This window comes from Parus major, chromosome 11 (genome assembly GCF_001522545.3).
Source record: "Parus major isolate Abel chromosome 11, Parus_major1.1, whole genome shotgun sequence".
NCBI lineage: Eukaryota > Metazoa > Chordata > Aves > Passeriformes > Paridae > Parus > Parus major.
Genome location: NC_031780.1, coordinates 7,806,103 through 7,824,662, shown reverse-complemented (window position 1 = coordinate 7,824,662; position 18,560 = coordinate 7,806,103). Strand labels below are relative to the sequence as shown.

The following is an 18,560-nucleotide window of genomic DNA, read 5'->3' as shown; positions in this document are numbered from 1 at the left end:
CTTTTGTAATTACAACAGAGGCTAAGACTGTACTAGCAAATAATAGGTGAAAGAAACCAGAAGTAATTTACTTGACTCCATCAAGGCTTTTGGCAAAGAGCTTTGTGAGCAGCAGAGGCAAGAAATGAAGTTCTGTCTTGAATCAGGAGCAGACTGAAAGAAAGAAAAATCAAGCAATGAACTTGCCAGCTTGTGTGGTAAATTGCAGAGCACAAAGGCCACAGTTTAATTTACAGTTATCTCTGTCCTGGAAGGAAGAGCAAGTAGTGATGTGATAAAGTTATAATTTTCTGTAACATATATTTAAAAGTGATACAGGGGTTAGTCCAAGCCTTGAAGGATTGATTGTATTTGTGGATAACCTTTGGAAGAGGCTAAACTGACTCTCTAAAGGGGGCAGCAGTGCCTAAGGTGAAGACACAGGCATACACAAGGAGAGGTATAGGTTATTAGTGCAAATCATGTGCCTTCCTTCTGGAAGAAGAGCTTGGTATTGCTCAAGGTGTTTGGGGAAGCAAGAGCTTAGCAAGTTTATAAGGAGCAATAATTCCTCTTTCTGGCCTCCTCTTCTGAAGTGCCCATCCTTCAGGGCAGGTGCCAGCTATTGATTGATGGAAGCTATAAAGACATATTCCTGCTGTGGGGCACTTGATTCAAAAGGGCCTTGGATTTTTTAGTGCCTTTGTGGCAGGTGCCTGATAATGTGGGAGATGCTGGAAATAGTAAATGTTTATTATTTTGAAGAGAAAATCCAGGCAGTACTGCATGAGCCACACGGGGGAGTTTATCTGTAGGCAGTTGTTTAGAATAAAGGAGCATAGCATTCTTCAGGGAGGAAGCAATTTTTGCATTTTATTTAAAAAAATATGAGAAGCAGTTTGAACCTGATTTGAGCAGATTTAACTATTTTGTACATGTCTTACTGCAGCTTAATCTCCTGGCATTAAGTCCGTTCTCTTTTTGTTCACAACCTTTGCCTTTGCCCTACTAATGCCAGTTTATACTGCAAACCCTGAAATTTTGCATATGCTGATGTGAAACAGGCACTTTACATTTCAGGATCCTTCTTAAAGCACTGCCTGCCTCAGCAGGATCCAAAGGCGCACACACCCAAGTGTTCAGCATCCTTTCCAAGCGGGCAGCATTTTGCAACTCCTGCTGCTGAGTATGCAGTGATGATGGTGGTTGCTACAAAGCAGTTGGTGGCTTATTCTTGGGCTATCTGTTTCTACATGTAACCCATTTACTGCCATCGTTATCACCTCAGATTTCAGCAAATTATAGCCTTGGGTATAGTAGTGCAGGTGCAGGCTGGCTTTTTTAGTCATTATTCAGTGCTGTTCCCTGCTGTCACCTCCAACCCCATGATTGCCATAAATGCTCTGGTTTCTTTCCTTCTCGTGCTCTGAGGAACTGATGAGTCTTAATTTACTTATCACTGTAGCTATTTTCTTTCGTATCTTCCTCTCATTAAACTGAGGAGCAGCTGGGTAGATGCAGTTCTCCTTGGCATGGATTCTAGGTTTCAGGAAGAACTAGAAATGTCATGGGCAGTGCAGAAGACCTGTGTCTTTGTCCTTCAGCTGCCAGCAGCTAGCTTGGTGCATGTTGATTTCTGCTTCAGCTCCAAATGTTATGTTCCCTGCTGCCCATCCTGACCTGTGCTCCAGCCCCTAGAAAGAGATGTGTTTTCTGCGCTACCCTAATGCCCCTGAGCCTTGGTGACGCCTTTTGATTACACCATAGTGGGAGCTTCTCCTGGGAGAAGAGGTGGAATTGGAGGGAGGTGGAACTTGGCCAGACAAACCCAGCCTAAAGCTTTCTTTGTCTCTGGTAATCCCTATTAAAAGCACTCAAATACCGCCTGGTGGAGAGCTACTCCTGTAATTAACACCAGCAATTATTGGATTCAAAGTAGAGCTTCTGTTGACAATGGTGATGAACTTTACCCCATCCATGATGGTTCTCATACTTCTGATTGTGGGTTTTTTCCTAACTCTTACTGTAGCTGAGGTAAACCTGAATTGTAGAAAACCCAGACTTTTTTAATGGTGACTATTTTTCATTTTATGATTTTTAGCTTTGTAGCTTTATGGTTTTTTTCCTGTCACAGCTTTAGGGGCTGGAATTGGTGGACATGGAAGTGTAGTACAGGCAGGGCCTGTGGTCATCAGCTAACTCCACTCCTGGAGCCGCACCGGTAAAGAATTAGGGTTTCCTTTTTTGCCAGTAAATAAGCAGAGTTAAAAGGAAGAAAACAGGACAATATTGGGTTTGAGTCCAGGTTTTCAGGGGTTTCTGATACATTTAGTGTTTCCATTTGTCTGGTGATATGCTAAAAGCAAGCAGTGGAAACCATTCATGAGAGCTCTTTTTCATTCTCATCTTCATTTGTTGTCATTCTCCAAAAAAAACCAAAAAACGAGCCAGTTGCCTGTGGAAAATGATATGTGTTGTCCATGTTTCTAGTCTTGAAATGCCTGTTGGGAGGCTTCTTCAGTCTGCTCTTGCAGGGGGCAGGAGCAGGTTGAATCTGTTTCCAAACACTGGGCAGAGGGAGATCTCCATCAACTGTGAGTCCTGGGGCCAACTGGCTTACAGATGGTCAGGGGGTGGCAAGTTGCTCTCCAAATTACCTGCCAGGCTCTAGAAGCTCTTGTTGATAGCCCACAGAATGTGGTTCTGTGTCTGCAGGCCTGGGCTCAAACATCTGCTCAGACACAGCACAAATACAGCTTTTGCTGTGAGAAGCCGGTAGCTCTTCCAGGACAATGCCTGAGCTCTTTCCTTCTGGCATGTCCTTGTTCTGGGGCTCCCAAGCTTCTCTCATACACTGATTTTAGTAGCATCAGCAGCTCCTCACCACACCTGCAAGACAGCATTTGCTGCCCTGAGAAGGAATGAGGTACAGGTGCCACTGTTACTTGGGAGCCTAGTTGTAATACAGCCTACATCGTTCAGCATGGAAAGGGCAGCTAAACTTTTAGGTGTTACCAAAACACAATTAGCCTGCTCAATGTCAAGAGAGGCAGAGTTAATCCAGACTGTGCCTTGATTAGGAACTGATGGGCTGAAGAGAGGTGGGTCTCCCACCTGACCCCATTCTAGCCACCTTCCCCTGCATAGTGCTTTTCAGCTTCAGGGGACAGATAAGTACTGCAGTCAGATTCCTCTTCGATGAATTAGGATTTGAAGAGATGTGGCAGGGAACTATTCAGTCAGCTTTGCCAGAGAACTGGATGCTGACAGTCCTGTTTCTACAAGTGTTTCACCCCTCTGAATGTTTGGCACCATGCAAGCTCTGTTCTTCTTTACTCAGTGGAGTGGTGGACGATCAGGGGAATGGTGATGCTGTGTAACGTGGGCATCCCTGGAAAAACCCACCTTTGCCTCCTTTGAGGCGGAAATACCTTCTTCACTTACTGTCAAGCTGGAGCCACTGATCCTCAGCTGTGCAGTGTTCAGAGAAGCTTCAGGAGATTGTTTTGCTTCTTGTGGCATGTTTAAGTAGTATGATCAGGGTGGCAGGACCTCCTCAGCACACTGGCCTAAGCTTGGGCCAGGCAGGCAATGACATTTCTTAAGGTCATGAGTAGTTTTTGAAGGACATTTTGTGTCTGATAAGCCTGCCCAGGTTTTCACAGGACTGCATGGTCATGGTCAAAAGCCATTTGGCACTCAGCCATCCCAGAGCTGGCCTCACACCCACAGTAAAGGTGACCCTGCTTGCAGATCCAAGTCCTACCTTTCCTGTATCCCGGTCTGCTCTTTAGGAGAGCCAATGTGAGCCTGTGTGAGCTGTGTCTGCCCTACAGAGCTATCAGCACAGCCTTGCTGACCTCTTGGGAGAGGGGCTGTTCTGCTTTGAGATGTGGGGAAGCCCCAGCATGAGTGCCCCAGGAAAACCTCCCTAACCCAGCATGACCAGGCGCTTCTGTGTGGGTCTGTCGCTCTGTGTGGCAGTGAGGGAACACGCCATGAGAGAGCAGCATTGCAAAGCATTGGAACCCTGCATAGCAGCCAGTGCTTCCTTCAGTAGAGCTCCAGTGCCTTCTGCCTGTTGCTGCCACACGTCCTCTCATCCCTCCTCCTCATTCTTGTAGAGCAAAGAACTGGAAGAGGTCAGGATACCAGACAAATACTCTACAGTGTTTCACACAGCCAAGCAAGCTTTATGCTTTAGGCAGCTTGGCTTTAAGATGTCCTCTGTGTCTGTTACAGGGAGTATTTGGGAATCTTGGCTTCTTGTTTCTGTTCCCTTAGTTGGTTCCTCTCCTTTCTTCTCCCCCCTCTTACGTCCTGAGCCAACTGTAAGTAGCTGTGAGCATGATAGCTAGGGATCCTTGCTAGGAAAACTTGGGCCCTGCTTTATCACCTGCCAGTTGTTTGTTTGAAGCTGTTGATAAAGCAGGACGTGGGAGCCCTGTGCTGGCACTGAACAGGGCTGTTCTCATCCTGAGAGGGCAGACCTAGAGACAGTCTGGAGCTGTGGGCTTGCCCTGAGGCGAAGGACGAGCAGCAGCTGCCTCCAGCATGTCTCTGTGCTGACACTGGCTGAAGTCAGCAGTGGTCCATCTGCAGAGAGTTCCCAGAGAATGAGAACTGAACCGTCTTCCTGCCAAACTTGCCCAGGTTTGATTGGCATCCTGAAGCTGATTTATTCTATTACTGGCTTTCACAGGGAAACTCACAAAATACTTTTTGAGTGAGTTTGACCTTGAGCTCGCTGCCTTGACCTGCTTTTCACTTCCTACAGATGGAGATGCTTGTTCTCCTGGGCATGTCATGGATGTTTTCCAGGGTAACAGAGAGCCTTCTAAAAGGCAGGTTTGGGTGCTGCTTGCATTATTCCTGACCCTAGTGCTTTGTTCCCTGTCCCAAGCAGCCCACTGTCCTCTTCCCCAGTAACACTGCCATTCGTTCTGCAGAAATCAAGGAGGTGGAAAAGCAAACGAGAGGGGACAGATACCAACAACCGACCCATCAAGGCTGCTGGCAAAGTTATTATCCAAGATATTTCCTGCTTGCTGCCTGTCCACAAGCTGCTGGGAGAGCTCTACATGTGAGTACATGTGGGCAGTCATCCCTTCCCAAATGAAAGTAGCTGTCTTCGGCATTGCTGTGCTTTAATCCTGGCTTCACTCAGCATGGATCCATGAATGTTTCTCTACCTTCTTCCTCTGTTCTTGCCTCACTGGTATTTTTGGTATCCTTCTGCCTGTGAGAGGGGTTTACCTGTCTCCTGTAAATCTGAAAAGTGTGAGGGAAGAAATTTGTGATGAGGTGTGGTCAACAGAGTTTGAAGCGGTGCTTCAGTCTTGTCACTGCAAATGTTACAAGTTTGGATTTTCACCTGCTAACAAGAGAAATTCTTTTTCAAATCTCATGTTAAATCTACAGGCTTAAAAATCTCAGTAAATGCACATTTTCATTCTGTAAAACTATTAATAGCTTACAAAGCTTTTTAATTTCAGAAGTATTTTATATGTTCCCACTTGGTTGTACATGTCTGTTCTGCAAGTTGTTCTGTGTTAATGGAAAGGATGGAGTTCTGTGGGCATTTTTGTGTTTTTGTTGTTTTTGGTTTTGTTTTTTTTAACAAAGGGCTTCCTTTTCCCAGACTTTCTAAATTACATGGTTACAAAACCTCTGTTCCTGAATTTTTTCTTTCTTAAGTTTGGTAATACTGGCTGGTCCTTAATGGAATTTCCAGTCTATGGACATTCAGGGAAGATGTAGTTTTCCTTTCTGAGGAAAGAAAGAGAGGAAAGAAACCCTTCTTTCTCTCCCTTTCTATGTTATTTTCAAAAATATTCTTTTAAAAAAACCTGTTGGACCTTTCTTTGTGGGACATCTTGTGTAAACAGCCCTAAATCAGTCCCAGCTAGTGTGGAGTTGGACTCAGTGTGTGGTGTATTAGCAAAATTGAATAGTGGGAGGATCATGGCAGTGATCCCTCAATAACAGAGAAGGATGGGAGGGGGATCCTGGCCATGCGAAGAGGCTCATATTGATCAGGAGGTTCTGGGCTGCTCACTGCTACCAGAGCCACATTCCCCCTTCCCCCTATTCCTCCCCACCTTTTCAGGTAATGTGCCAGTCAGAGCTGAGTTGCCTCCTTTCTTTTCAGACTGAACGTGAATAACATCCAGGAGACTTGCCAGAAGAATGCTGCCTCAGCCTTGGCAGTGGGGCGGAGGGATCTCGTACAGGTACACCATGGGGCCAGACCTCTTCCTCAGCATGCTGTGCTACCCTCCAGTGGCTTGTGCTGTCACTCACACCCAAGTGGGGTTCAGCAGCTCTGTCAGGGAGTCTCTGGTTGGTGAACCAGGCAGATGGAATGGCCACCAAGGTGGTCCGCACCTCGCTGACTCTGGGCATCGAGACTTTCCTTCCCAGGACTGCACACAGATTCTGTTATGCCCTTTGCCAAACTGAGTGAAACACATTTTTCAGGGAATTCCTGTAGGCAAAGTGAGGAATGCAGCCTGCTCTTGAGTCATCAAATGGAGTAACTGTGCACAGAGTTGCCTAGCTGCTGTCAGCATTTTGATCCATAATTTTTTTCATACTTATGTAATTGTTCCCATTGTTTGGCATTCATCTGTGTTGGCATTGGGTCCTAACTGCAGCTGTTTTCTCCCAAGAGAGCCCAGGCCTAGGGGCTCCAAAATGGGGCTGGCTATTTGCATTCAGATAAAAATAGGAGAAAAATGGCTATTGTGGCCCATGGTTTCCCCTGTGATTAGTCCATTGCAATAGGCAGAACATTTGACAGGACATGGGAACACCTGAAAGAGATGGGAATTGGCAGTGCCACAGGAGCTGTGCACATCTCCTCAGCATTTGGCTCTAACTAGAGCTGGACAGGCAACATGCATAGGCTTACCTGATCTAGGCAGAAGCTGACTCAAGCTGTTGTCTTGCTTCTTGGTGGGTTCTGCAACACTAGCAGAAAGTAGGTCTAGTTCCCCTTCGTCTGTTCTTCCTCTTGCAGTCTGGTTTGTCCACATTGGACCAGAGTTTGGGTGGAGTAACTTCAGCAAGATTTCTCTGAGATAACTCTGTTTCTTGCTTGATTTTCCCTGTTCCTTGTAACTCCAGTCTGTAGTGCAGCTCACAGCAGACATGCAGGCTTGAGTTGCAAGTTATAGGTTTGATGTGCTCTATAGCAGTGTAGGAAGTGGCATCTTTCCTGTTACCTTTTTGTGCACTCTCTTACTCAGCCCAGTCCTTGTTTTGGTTTCTCTTCTGTTGCTCTCTCTGGTTTCACAGGGAGCAGCTTTGGGACTACTTTTTCTGGCTGTTTGTTCTTTGTACTTGGAGAATGTGGTTTTACTTTATTGTCCATGTTGTCAGTGCTCTGATTTCTGCCGTTTTTTTTGCACACTCTTTTTCCTTTCCTGCTCTTTTTTTTTTGTGCTAAACTAGGTGCTTTCCTTTTCCCTAGAATATTCTAACTGTCCCATTTTTCTAGGCACAGCAGAAAAAGCAGTCCTAGATCAGTGGTATAGAGACTGACAAGATGGAACCATTTTCAGAGTAGAGGGTGATAAATGAATGAGAAATTTCATGTGGTTAAACTCTGAAGTAGAAAAGGCAAGCAGTGTCCTTTCTGTGCCAGGCTGCATGAGAATTGTGCTCAGTGACACCACTAATGAACGAATACTTCTCATGCAAATTGTGATTTACCAGTAAACTTTCTGCCACCAGACATCTCTGAACCCAAGAACTGTATCAAATCTAAACCCTTTTGAGGCTTGTGAATATAAAATGCACTAATAGACTATAGACTGTTCAGCTTTTGTGTTTAACCCAAACACAAAGTGAGTGGGGCAGGGAAAGCTTTGGTTTTGTGTTATTCTCTGTCTTATTTGTGACACAGAGACCGAAACTGTTCCCTGCTGTCAGGGGAAAAAAAAAACAAAAAACGACAAACCCAAAACAGACAAGCTCCATTATTATCTGTCTGTCTATGTGTGAATTTGTGCACACCTATGCCCTGGGAGTGTGGTTAATCCTAATTGTAGCTTTACTGCTTTTCCTTCCTGTCTGCCAGGTTTGGTCACTGGCCATGGTAGCCACTGATCTCTGTCTTGGACCGAAGTCTGACCCAGATTTAGAGATACCTTGGGCACAACATCCATTTGGACGTCAATTACTGGAGTCCTTGTACGTGTCTGAATGCTGGGGAGGGGTTGGGGAATGGTTGCTGAAGCAGAGCCCTCCCTAACTATCTGTATGTAAGGGGTTATTTCAGATTTGGGGTAGTGCCACAGCATGGATTTTTTTCCCGTCTCAAGCCCGTGATGCATCACAAAGGGAAATTCCAAATGTGTTTCTGGCATAGAGGAGGCAGCCCTTGACCTTCCACTTATCACTCAGGTCTTCCTTGGCCAGCATTGAGCAACAGGCCAGGCATAGGTGGAGTACTGCTTTCCATGCCCACAATGCCTGACTTGGAGATTTGGGTTTCCTGCTCCCCACTAAATGAGCCTGTTGGTGCAGCACCTTTTTTCCAGTTTCTGATGCCCTATTGTCACCTAACTTTACTGGAAAGTTGTTCCAGTGGCTTCAAAGTCAAGTGTTAGCTAAAAATGTCTTCCAGGTGGTGAATCTACTCAGGAGGGCACATAATTAGTAACTATTATTTGTTGATCTACACTGTTTGGAAGTGCGGGATTTGTGTGCTTTCCGTACAGTTGCTTGGCTGAGCTCTCTCCTGTTGCATGACAGCAGTGGGAGCACAGCACAGGTATCACTCTCAGCCTTCAGAGCAAACTGGAAAATTCGTAGCCTTCTAGAAAACCTGCAGCTGCCTTTTGCCTTGTGATCCAGGTGCAGGATGCTTGCACCCAGATGGCTTTGTCAAAAAGATATTGTGGCTGGGAGTGAGTCTAATGGCACCAGCATTACATCTGAGCCCAAGTACTGGTGGATTCCCAGGGCTGACATCCTTCTCCCACCAGTTAGGGCATGAGTATTTTCAGAAGGAGAACTTGGCTTCTCAAAGATATGCCAGAAAAGCCAACCCAGTCCCTCAGTGCACATCTCCTTTGGGCAGTCATGGCACCTACGTATGCAACAGGCTTGAAATTAGCTGTCCTCGAGTCTCACTGGTTTTGCCGTTGAATTCTGCTCAGTCTCACACTGTCTTTTTCATTTCCCAGGCTGGCTCATTACTCACAGCTCCATGATGTACAGACTTTGGCCATGCTCTGCAGTGTGTTTGAAGCCCAGTCAAGGCTCCAAGGGTGCCCCAACTCTTGTGTCCCCTTTCCTCAGCGTGCCTCCAACCTGGCCTCCCACAGCCGATATGTAAGATTGCCACTTCTCTCCCATTTGTCTTGGATATCTTTGAACGTCTCTCACATAGATGACATGTTTTATTCTTCTTTACCCCTCAACAGCCCAGCTTTACTTCCTCTGGCTCCTGTTCCAGCATGTCAGATCCTGGGATTGGCACTGGAGGCTGGAGCATAGGTATGAGTCCTGGCTAGTAAATAAAGGAATCTCACACCCTTCTGGCCAAGGTTTTAGATGGCTCCCATGGTGGGGAAAGGAGGGAGTTAGTACTGGCTATGATTGCAGATGTGTTCTGCCAGAGCAGCTCTGTGGAGTTTGGCCAGCATGGTGTGACTCCATGGCTGGAAGTGAGCAGGCCTTGCAGTATCTGTGTTGAGGCTCCTGCAGTCCTGCACCTTCTGATTTCAATAGGTACTTCATTCAGTGAGTATTGAAAATGGCCTCAAAATTAGCCAGCTAATTCCACAGGGTTCAGGGGAAAAGCAGTGCTGGGCCTTCTTCTCTCACTAGAAAAAATGCAGCAGTTGGAAAGACTGGGTTCTTGGTGCCCTGAATATTCACAGAAGTTTTTCAGTGTGACAAAGGTGACAATGGGGGCAGAGTTGAAATTTTTTGCAGATTCCTAGTGATATACACGGCCTGGGGTAGCATCAGCCCTGTTAGCACCACAGCTGTAACTTTTCAGTGTGACATGGGGAAGAGGAGAGGATGGGGTTTAGGGGAGCGGATAATCTTTTGTAGCAGTTATTAGCAGTCATCTCCCTTCCCCCAGGGCAGTACTTTGCATGCAGAGGCCCCTTTACGTAATAACAACAGTCCTGGTGATGAGAGTCCTCCCTGTCTCAGGGAGGAAGGAGGAACCCAGGTCTGCCTGGGAAAATGTTCCCAAGCAAACTCCATGGGATTGATTGCCTGGTTACTTTTTGTCTAAAGCAGAAGGCGAAAGGGATTCCTCCACTTCAGATTTCTCTGCCTGGTGATCCCCATTAAGTCCTGTCACCAAAAGTGTAGTAGAAGCACTTGGCAAGTAGAGGCTGGCACTTACATCTTGGAGGTGGGGCAGTGTTTGTTGGAATGTAGAGGGTGGTAGGACAGAGATAGGACTGAAATGTGGGGGTGCAAACCTGTGGTCTTTCATGTCCCTTCCTGACACCAGTTTTGAGCGGGGAGATGCACTCACAGCCTCTTGGTGTTTGCAGCAAACAAAGACACGGAGCAGACCTCTACTCCCTGGTGCGAATCTTCTCCAGATGACTTTCGCTATGGAAACCTAATGTATCCTGACCATCGGGAGCGGGAGAAGGACCAGCATGAGAAAAACAAAAGGTGGGTTATTATGGGCCTCGAGGGTATTCAGAGATGCTTTACTCGCAGCACAGTCATGTGGAACTCCATGGCCAGGTCTCTCATGGTGCTGTGCAGTACCACAGCTGCCTCTAGACCTTGTCATTCACACAATTACTTGAAGAAGCATCATCCTGCAGATCAGCGCTGCTGGGATTACACATGATGCATCCCTAAGAGGCCATGGTGGGGGCCCCAAAGGACCCACCCACAGAATGTGCACCCTGGAGTGTAGAACAAGTCAAGGCCAGAGTAGTTTGTGTTCAGCAATGTTTCAGCAACCTGTGAGAAGTGCCCTGCTGCATTTCCAGCAACGTGAGCTGGTTGCATAGCCACCACTGGACAGAGGATAGCAACCAGAGTCTCTGCGAGTCAGTCAGTTACAAGCCTGTTTGTTCCTCTAGGCTGCTGGATCCTGCCAATACTCAGCAATTTGATGACTTCAAGAAGTGCTATGGAGAAATCCTTTATCGCTGGGGCCTGCGAGAGAAGCGGGCTGAGGTTCTGAAGTTTGTCTCATGTCCTCCTGATCCCCACAAGGGAATTGGTGAGTGTCTGGTCCAGTTACCCAGACAGAGCCACAGCTCTGCCTTGGGAGCTTAGGAACGTGCAGTCTGCAGGGCAGGATGTGTCATGGACAGAATGGACAAAGTTTATCTGAGAAACCCACCCAGGGGAGTCACAAAGGTTTAAAATTCTTATATAGGTGTAATTAAACATTGGTACAAATTGTTCCACAGGGTTAATGATGGCAAACCTATTATTTAATATGAATAAAATATGAAGAGTTTATTTAAATTTATGAATATAATGATAATCATTAGACTGAAAAGACCTTAATCAGAATTACTTACCACACAGTATAGAAAATTAAAACTAGTAATACAACACACTGGTTATTAAATAAATAATATTAAAGCTTAATAATTATCAGGTCGACACTGCTGTTTACCCATAGCAATGACCATGGGCAAATCTCTCTCACTCAGCTTTGAGGATTGACCTTGATAGGTGTACCCAAGGGTAAGGATCCTCACACACACCTAAGGGAGGTGTGTTAAAAATTTTCCCCATTTAAAATTGGAACTGGTCTTTATGGTATGAAGTGATTGACTGTCAGTCACACCATTTTAGATAAAATGTTGCCTTGCCTGCTCAACAGAACGTGCTTTATTTTTGAGTAAGATGCTATCAGCTCTTTGGTTTCTTCTTCTGTAAACATCTGCCTCTCCCTTCCCTACCAGGCCTTTCACATCTCTGTTGATGCCAGCCTTGATGAGGAAGCATTTGCCCTACCTATCCACGTGATGGGTCTAATTTGGGGTAGTGTGATCAAGCTGGTTTCAGCATTCAGCACTAAGAGCAGCAGCCCCCCCTGCTCAATCCATCACTGATAGCTTGCAAGTAAAGCAAAATCCAAGCTGTTTTACTCTTGCTTAGACAGAGCATCCTGCTACATAGATAAAGTGTCCATTGGTTACTGAAATATCACTGCAAATGTGGCATTTAACTTCTGACAGAGGTTGTTAGCTCTTCCAGTAAATGGGATTGACTTCTTCACAGTTCTGGGTGGAGGTGAGGCTTACAGGTGTTGGTTAAAGGGCTTTGTAGGCTGTAACATCTCTCCAGGAAAGCTGGAAAATTCACATACTGCCATGCCAGCAATGCTCAGCTCTGTGCTGATGAATGTCCTTCATTCCTTCTGAGATGTCCTGTCTTCATCTCTGATCCTGGGCTGAAGTGTCCTTATGCTAGAATTGCAAGATCTCTAACTAGGTGAGCTAGCCAGCAAATAGGTAAAGAGAACTTCTCTCCTTGAATACTTTCAGCAGTGTAGATACCCAGCTCAAGAACAGCTTCCAAATTGTCTTGTTCACAGACCTCTGAGAACAGATGTGCTTGACCTGGGGAAAGAAAAACAGGTGAAGGATGCTAGAGACACAGCAGTAGTCTCACCTTGTCACCCAGGACAACTTCTGGGGAGTAACTGGAGTGAAAACAGGTGCCCATGGCCTTTGCCCCTCCATGGCTGACAGTCTGATCCAGGGGGCATCAGGTGGGCTCTCTGGTGAGAAATGGAGACTCTTCTTGCTCGCTTAGTGACACTTCCTGGTGGTAAGAGGTGGATGAGAACAGCAGGAAGACTTAACGAGTCAGTGTCTCCAAAGCTTGAAATCCAACCCACATTTCCAGCAGACAGCTGTAGCCATCCAGGGGAATTGGTGGGCCAGTTCAGTGCCTCAGTGCTCCAGTTGCCCATTTGTTTAATTGCATATGGAGAACAAACCAAGTTCTCTAAACACCATCCACTCTCCCACCTTGATGGAGCTTTGAGGCAGTTTAAGGGGCTCATCTGCTGAGCAAGGGGCTGCATGCAGGACTGCTTTGTCCGTGATTCTGCCAGCACTAACCGCGTGTTCTCTCCGGCAGAGTTCGGCGTGTACTGCAGCCACTGCCGCAGTGAGGTGCGCGGCACCCAGTGCGCCGTCTGCAAGGGCTTCACCTTCCAGTGCGCCATCTGCCACGTGGCCGTGCGGGGCTCCTCCAATTTCTGCCTGACCTGCGGACATGGAGGCCACACCAGCCACATGATGGAGTGGTTTCGCACCCAGGAGGTCTGTCCCACGGGCTGTGGGTGCCACTGCCTGCTCGAGAGCACCTTCTGAGCAGTGGGGACAGCGGGCCAGCCAGGAACTGATTGAATATTTAATTCCCAAGACATGTTGAGTCAGTTCTGCTCCTCTCTGTCTGGAGGAGATCACCACAAGGAGCTGAAGCAGGACGTCCTGGTAATGTGCTGTGGTGATGTTTACAAGTGCTTCCATTACTCCTACGCTTCCCAGGTTGCTTCCAGACCAATTTGACCAAATTCCCTGTGTCCATTGCTGGCAATGGATGCCAGACCAGAAAAATTGCTCTCTCCTGCAGAAGGGTGTGTGAATAATATTGGTTAGTTTGGGATTAAGAGGTTTTTGAAAGCTCCTCTGGAAAGGACCCACCTGGCAGAGCCAAGCTTGTTCCAGCAATGTAGTCTTTTCCAGGTGCCTCCTTACATGGGCTCAAACTGAGCAAAACAGTTGTTTTATACAATTAAAGCAGAAATAATTCTCAAGCAACAGTAAGTTCGAAAGGTGAGTTGTAAATGGTGCTTGAAGAGGAAATAGTCCGTGGAACTGTGCTCAGAGTTTCTCTGGAAGCAGCAGAGTCCTTATTTTGAATGGGTGTTTACATTGTTTAGATTTCCCCACAAAGCAAGAGAAGGAAATGGCATTTTTCAGGATTACTTCTTAAGTAGATTTCTGCTCACTAGTCAGTACCTGTAAAAAGCCCAGACAAGCACCCAAGGTCCCTGGGATTAGTTGCTTCCAGCAGTTACTGTTAGGCTTCTAAGTGTCTTCATCTCCTGCTCTGACCAGGTCATAAAATGCACTTTAACTTGTCCCTGTCTTGTTGGTGACACTTCCTGGTGACTGGGAAAGGCCTTTTGAGTTTGGGATCCACACTGTCTTTCCACAGATGTGTTGCTTTGGAAAGCCTTTTCTCCCTCACTGAGAAAACACAGAGGACACTTACTCCATACAGCTCCTTTTGGCTGTTGTCTCCAGGTACTATGGGGAAAATTATGGGTAATTTGAGATTTGCTGCTGCTGAAGTGACAAGGCTCTTGAACAGGGAGGAAGCAGCAGTTTCTAGGGAAAAGGGGGTTTGGAAGAATGGTGGGATTCACAGAGGCAAAAGGTTTATGACTTTCCTTACTGTGGAGCATCAACTGGAGAATGTACTGATGGATCTGTTTGTTAGGGGCTGTGCCTGCAGGGCACTCCCAGTGCAGGGACACTGCTGTGCACTGTGTGCACACCTGGAATGTGCAGCCTCTGCCTCTCCAGGGCTGGCTTCAGCCTGAGCTTTGGATTTGAGCGAATGTGTGGTCAGGGATGAGCAAGCTGGAGCTACCCCTACCTGTACCAGCTCTGATCCCTTCTCTCATGCTTGCCTGCTGAGTGGGGCCACGTGCCATGCCCATTCCCAACCGCTGTGCTAGCTCAGGCTGTGGGATCCTGCTGTGGAATAAACAGATGATGTATCTTAAACAACTAAAATATTAAAATTATTTTTTTTTAAGCGCTGGTCTCATAGAATGTGGTGTTGCTCTGATGGCTCTCCCCCTGTGGGGAGCCCCCAGCATCTCTTCCTCCCAGTGGGTGGTGAGTGTTGCACCCACGGCCCTCTCCCTGCACCCCAAAGCAGGGGGCTCGGTGGTAGCTGAGGGGTCGCTGTGTCCCTAGCCCTGGCTGGGACAGTGTGCTGACACCTGCCACACCGGCCTGGGAACAGACTGGGAGCTGCCCGCGGTTGTGAGACTCCCCTTGGGAGAGTGAAGCCGGGCGGCGTCTGAGCTGCGGGCAAACCAAAGCCCACATCCTGCAGCGTCTGCCCCCGGGAAAGCAGGAGGCTGCAGCGGGGTCCTGCCCGGCGCCGCCGCAGCCCCAGGGCCAGGCCGCTCCTTGCCAGGAGCTGCAGGGAGAGGGCTCCCGCCCTCCGCCTCCCTACGTGACAGACATTCAGCTTGGAAGTGTTTTCATTTCCATGCTTGAGTGCTCCTGTAGCTTGGAAGGGAAAGGAGATTTGTTATTTAAAGGTGACGGACCGACAAATCGTGGTATTTAGTGTGTTATTACAGTCCATTACGGTCCATCTCTGTAGTATGTGAATGCCCCTGAGGCGGAGCACGGCCGGCACTTCAGAGGAAGGCGGAAAAGCCCTTGCCGTGGCTGTTTGTGCAGCCCTGCACAGGTATAGGTGGAATTTCTTCCCGGATGCTGCCAGCATTTCTCTCACACCCTGCAGCATGTCTGGTGGTTCCTTTGGGAGCAGCCCCACTCCATGCAGAAGTGACTATTGCAAGGAAACACAAACGGCTGGTGGTGCCCCACGCCAGCCCCTTCTGTGCTGCACACCCCCGACTGCCTATCCCCGCAGCTTGCAAAGGTGCAACAAAGTTCCCCATTGTGGCCAAATCTGGCTCTGAAGTGCAGGCTTTAGAGAAGGGAGAGAAGGCAGGGACTACTGAGGCAATGACTCTGGGCCAGGGTGTGCTCCAGACCCACTCTGGGGATGCTGCCATAGTCAAACCAGGTGAATTGAATAGAGCCTTCAGCTGATGCACAGTGCTCAGGAGCGTGGCCAGTCGTGCTGCAGGGGGTGACCCATCCATGGTTTCTGCTGGAGCAGGATCAAGGGGGCATTGGATTAAATTGGCTGCTCTGCATGAGGCAGGAGCTCTCTGCACACCGTGTGGGAGGGGTGTCAAACCACTTCCCTCAGGGCATCACTGGTGCCACGGGTTTGCCAGGGCTTCAGGAGTATTGGACACTGCCAAGGAGAGGAGCTCCATCCCAGGACACCTCTATCCAGAGAGCCCAGCCAGCAGCACTCTGCAGAGATGCCCACGCACCCCACAGCTGCTTTGGCACCTTTCCCAGGCCGGTGCAGAGAAGGATGCCGAGGGCAGAAGACCTTTGGTCCGACCCTGAAAAGCTGCTTGCCACAACTTGCTTCAGCTGGCTGTCAAGTGCATCCCAAGGGCTGTTACCTGTGTATCCATTTGCTTTCCTAAGGATGGGACTAGAAGAGGGAGAGAGCTCCCACAATGCACACTGTGCCCTAAAGGTCACTGTCAGTATTTTAAACCCTATTTGTTTTCCTACTGAGGATGTAACAAGCATGGTGTGTCTTCCCTATCCCCACTGAGGCTTTCCATGTGCAGAGAAGGAAGTTTAATCCCTGATAATCGAGTTTGGCAAAGAAACAAGGAGTGTTTAACAGAGAGGGAAGACCTTTCCCCATGGAAGCAATACCAAGCAGAGTCTGTATTGGTCTCCTCCTCCTTGGCAGCCACAGCTCCATTATCCCAGCATCAGCCCCTCCAGCACTGCAGGGCCTTATCCTGCCCCAAGCCCAGCAGCACATTCCTGCTGTCTCCTGTGTGCCAGCCCCAGCGTCTGTCCGTCTGTCTGGTGGGGAAACCAGTTCAAGAACTGATGAGCCAAAGCCACTTGGCTGCTCTCATTTCAGCCAGGCTGATCAGCAAACCAGCTACGCTTCCTGATCCTGCTTGTCCTGAGGCTGGCACGGTGCAGGGACAGGGATGGGGACCGCAGCAGGGACAGGGCCTTGGCACAACCCTCTTCTGCCAGTCTGATGCTCTTACACTGGTGTCTGCTGTACAGTTTGGTCCCAGTACTGTCCCTCTCCCAGTGCCACCTGTGCTCAGTGCATTCCTGCTCTGCAGGTGACAGGGTCCCCCTGGTTCTCACTGCAAAGCTGGGGATCGGCTCATCCACTGTGGGGACACCCTTGTGCCTTGCACAGGGGGACAGAGCCCCACCACAGCACCCAGCAGGTAACATGGGCAGATGAAGTGTCAGCTCACAAGAGCCTGGCTTATACCCCTGGGGCCTACTGTGGCACATTTGAGTACCACAGTTCTCCGTGTGCTTGGGAGAGGATGGCAGCAGGGACCCACAGGTCACCTGTCAGCTTTGTGGGCTGGCAAAGGCTGGACCCACCTCTGCCATGAGCTGTGATTACAGAGGGTGGCCCTGGGCAGCCTTTGTCCCCAAAACCCAAGGTAGGGCTGGGCTGCATAGCAAGAGCATCCGGTGGGGACTGCGTGTTGGGGTCATAGCCAGGTGTTCCCTCTCTCCTCCAGCATCCCATAAAGGGATAGTGGCCATTGCACCCGAGCATGCTTGGGGTCTGGGGTCCCTGGTTTGGGAATGGGTGCAGTGGCCTCCAGCTGAGAGCCCCAGCTCATTCAGATCTTCCTCTGCCTCCCACCTTGCCCATATTCTCATAAAAAAATCCTCAGTGTCCATCCAGAAACCACTCTAATGCCTCAGAGAGCTGTGACAAGCCACCCACCACAACGAGGACCACCTTGGCCATTGAGGGTATTGGGGAATCCCCTTGAGAGGGTGTCCCATTCCAGCACCTCATTTGGGGTCTCTCAGCAACCTCTCAGGACGTTTCTGGCCCACCCCACGCCCAGAAAATGTTTTTATCCTCCACCCCAAGGGACTCCCAGTGCATCCCAGGTGCCCTGCAGCAGCCTGGCCAGGAGCATGCCCACCCTTAAGCCTTCTGCTCCTATCGGGGTGCAAAATTAATCTGCCCACCCAAAAAAGGACTTTTCCCCCGAGCAAGTGGCAGGGCTGTGCCAGGAGCTGGGGAGAAGGTGGAGCCAACGCCGACCGCCACAGCAGGTTTTGCATCCACCTTGATTAAAGGCCTCAGTGAATGCCTGGCCAGCGCCCCACAGCACCCCAAAGCCGGGGGGCTGAGGTGGTGTGATGACCCACCCTTACAGGTGGGGCTGGGGGGGCTCCCCATTCCTGGGATGGCAAACCCCACCTTAATCATGGGTTGCAGCCTGGTGTGGCCAGCAACACCAAATTTGCTGGCACGTGGCCAGCCCCTGTGGTCAATGCTGTCACCCCAAAGCAGCCCCCCTCACTTCAGAAGGAAATCTTCCCAAGAAACTGTATGGGAAACTCCTTTCTTGTCATTCTTTATTAATTATTTGGCTGTGATTCTTTGGGGTGTTTGAGGCTGCCTCCTGCCCCTCTAGCTAATTGCAAATTTAATTAAATACTGAAATAGATTTTCAGACAGCTGGGAAGGGGATGTGGTGCCTGGCAGCAAGTGACACTGGGGTGGGTTGGCCTCTGGGTGATCCCAGGAAGGACCCTGCTCTCCTAGGGCACTCTGAGCCAGGACTTGGGTGTCCCCTGCCTTGGTCACCAAGGACCTTGGAGGGGGATTGATAACTTGGGACAGGTGATTCCCCCAGCTGCCACCCCAGAATGTCCTCACAGCTTCATCCGTGTCCCAGGGATGCCCATACT

At 48.8% G+C, this 18,560-nt stretch overlaps 1 protein-coding gene across 6 annotated transcripts in view; it reads left to right on the top strand.

Annotated features, from left to right (window-relative positions):
• The window catches only part of WDR59 (WD repeat domain 59), a 49,093-nt gene extending 34,318 nt beyond the window's left edge, over nt 1-14,775 (top strand). For 5 of the 6 annotated variants that reach the window (XM_015640081.2, XM_015640082.2, XM_033517150.1 and 2 more), the window contains 8 exons: nt 4,929-5,062; nt 6,131-6,212; nt 8,063-8,175; nt 9,174-9,321; nt 9,414-9,486; nt 10,509-10,635; nt 11,058-11,200; nt 13,084-14,775. In XM_015640081.2, the coding sequence (XP_015495567.1) occupies nt 4,929-5,062; nt 6,131-6,212; nt 8,063-8,175; nt 9,174-9,321; nt 9,414-9,486; nt 10,509-10,635; nt 11,058-11,200; nt 13,084-13,319 (1,056 nt within the window). In that variant the 3' untranslated portion in view covers nt 13,320-14,775. Of the gene's footprint in view, nt 1-4,756; nt 4,824-4,928; nt 5,063-6,130; nt 6,213-8,062; nt 8,176-9,173; nt 9,322-9,413; nt 9,487-10,508; nt 10,636-11,057; nt 11,201-13,083 lie in introns of those variants that run through there. The other variant, XR_004499026.1, reaches the window with a different exon arrangement.
• The last annotated feature ends 3,785 nt before the right edge of the window (nt 14,776-18,560 follow it).